This window comes from Etheostoma cragini, chromosome 11 (assembly GCF_013103735.1).
Source record: "Etheostoma cragini isolate CJK2018 chromosome 11, CSU_Ecrag_1.0, whole genome shotgun sequence".
In the NCBI taxonomy this organism is placed as follows: domain Eukaryota; kingdom Metazoa; phylum Chordata; class Actinopteri; order Perciformes; family Percidae; genus Etheostoma; species Etheostoma cragini.
This window is the reverse complement of record NC_048417.1, coordinates 793,608-795,850: the sequence shown is the minus strand read 5'-3', so window position 1 is coordinate 795,850 and position 2,243 is coordinate 793,608. Positions and strand designations below refer to the sequence as shown.

The 2,243-nt window shown below is 37.6% G+C and overlaps 1 protein-coding gene across 1 annotated transcript in view; it reads left to right on the top strand.

Annotated features, from left to right (window-relative positions):
* The window catches only part of LOC117953077 (integrin alpha-V-like), a 26,865-nt gene that overhangs the window by 17,480 nt on the left and 7,142 nt on the right, over window positions 1–2,243 (top strand). The window contains exons 6-7 of the mRNA XM_034885793.1: window positions 1,045–1,125; window positions 1,362–1,467. Of these exons, the coding sequence (XP_034741684.1) occupies window positions 1,045–1,125; window positions 1,362–1,467 (187 nt within the window). The remainder of the gene's footprint in view (window positions 1–1,044; window positions 1,126–1,361; window positions 1,468–2,243) is intronic.

Genomic DNA, 2,243 nt, shown 5'->3' with positions numbered 1-2,243 from the left:
GTTTCCGTGGGAGGGGGGAACCGAGGGAGACCGAGGTATGTTAATGACAGGTTTCGGTTGCCGTTTGTCAAATTTTCTAACATTTTGTCACTTTATTTTTACATTTTTGCCTTTTTGTTACATTTTTGTCGCTTATGTAAAAATGTTTGTCATTTTTTCAATTTTTTCCTAACTTTTTCTGATATTTTGTCACTTTTTCTGATATTATTGTCACGTTTTTCAATATTTTTGTCAATTTTTCTGACATTTCTTACACTTTTTTCATTTTTTTGTCACGTTTTCATTTTGTTGTCACTTTTTCTGACATTTTTGTCATTTTCTTTGACATTTTTGTCACTTTATTCATTTTTTTGTCACTTTTTCTGACATTTTGTCACTTTTTCTGATATTGTCACATTTTTCAATATTTCTGTGACTTTTTCTGACATTTTTTCACTTTTTCTGACATTTTTGTCACTTTTCAATGTTGTGGGTGCTTTTTTTTTCAATTTCTTTTGTGTTTTTTTTCCAAAGTTTGTTGATATTTTTAATGTTGACATTTTCATCAGCCCAAAAAAAAATAAATTTACTGAACATTTTATATGAAAAAATAATGTGTATCCAAAGTTATTTAATATATGCATAAAGTTCTCAGGACTCAGGACTGTGCACCAGCCCCCACCCCCCACCCCCATTCCCACTCAACGTCTCGGTGGGACACACACACAAACACAAAAACACACAGATACACACACACAGACACAAAAACACACTGATATAACTTGTATCTGCTCTACCTATACTTTATACTCTTATATTTTATATTTTGCGTCATCACTGTAAAGGTTTTGCTTCAGTCTAGTTGCACAGGTACTGCGCTTGTGTACAAGACAATAAAGACTTTCTGTTCTATTCTGACGGTCTCAAAGCTGTCGGACATCTTGTAGATACGAGTCAGGACTCTGAGATTGAAGACGTGACGAGAGACGTCTCTGTCTGACGGGTCTTTTGTAGTTTTAATCATGTTGACGTGACGACTGATTACGTTTCCTATCTGTGTTTCAGCTCGAATCAGTTCGACAACACGAGTCCTCGGGTGTCCAGCGTCACCAGCCTGGCTGTCCTCGCTAAAGTCTCCATCAGAGGGTAACACACACACACACAGAGACACACATACGCACACAAATACACACACACACACACACACACACACACACACACAACTGGACATTTTGTTCCAAACGTATTCTGATTTGATTAAAATATCTGATTGTGTTTTCATTAAGTAACTCCCATTGGAACCTTACAGTAGCTGTAATACGTAATAATACTTTAATATAATATAATATCTAATAATAATCTGTGTGTGTTTCTGTCTCCAGGACGTCGTCCCCCGGTCAGGTTCTGCTTCCCATCGCCAACTGGAAAACTAAAGAACCTCCTGTGGTCGGAGATGACATCGGACCGCTCATAGTACACGTCTACGAGGTACAAATACACACACGTACATACAGACAGGTATAAGACGTGTACATAGAGATATAACACGTGTACATAGAGTTAGGGTTCAAAGTGGGGCTCAAAAGTTTGGCCCCCCAGGTAAAAATGTGTATTAATGAGCCTAAAGAAGCCAAGAAAAGATGGAAAATCTCCAAAAGGCATCAAATGACAGATTAGACATTCGTGTAATATGTCAAAAAAACTTTCACTTTCAAAATAACAGAAAACTAAAAAATGGCGTCTGCAGACGTTTGGGCCCCCTGCAGAGTTAAAACCTTGTAACCCCCCCCCCCCCCTTGTTTGAGGTATCTTCGCCCAATCTCCTTCCAGAAGTCTTCCAGTTCTTTGAGGTTTCTGGTCCTTTAAGGTCTATCCATAGATTTACATTATGTTGAGGTCAGGAGATTGTAAAGGCCATGGCAAAACCTTCAGTTCACGCCTCTTGATGTAAGAAACAAGACGTGTACATAGAGATATAAGACGTGCACATAAAGATATAAGACGTGTACATAGAGATAAGACGTGTACATAGAGATATTAGACGTGTACATAGAGATACAAGACGTGTATATAGAGATACAAGACGTGTACATAGAGATATAAGACGTGTACATAGAGATATAAGACGTGTACATAGAGATACAAGACGTGTACATAGAGATATAAGACGTGTACATAGAGAAACAAGAGATAAGACGTGTTCATAGAGATATAAGACGTGTACATAGAGATAAGACGTGTACATAGAGATATAAGACGTGTAC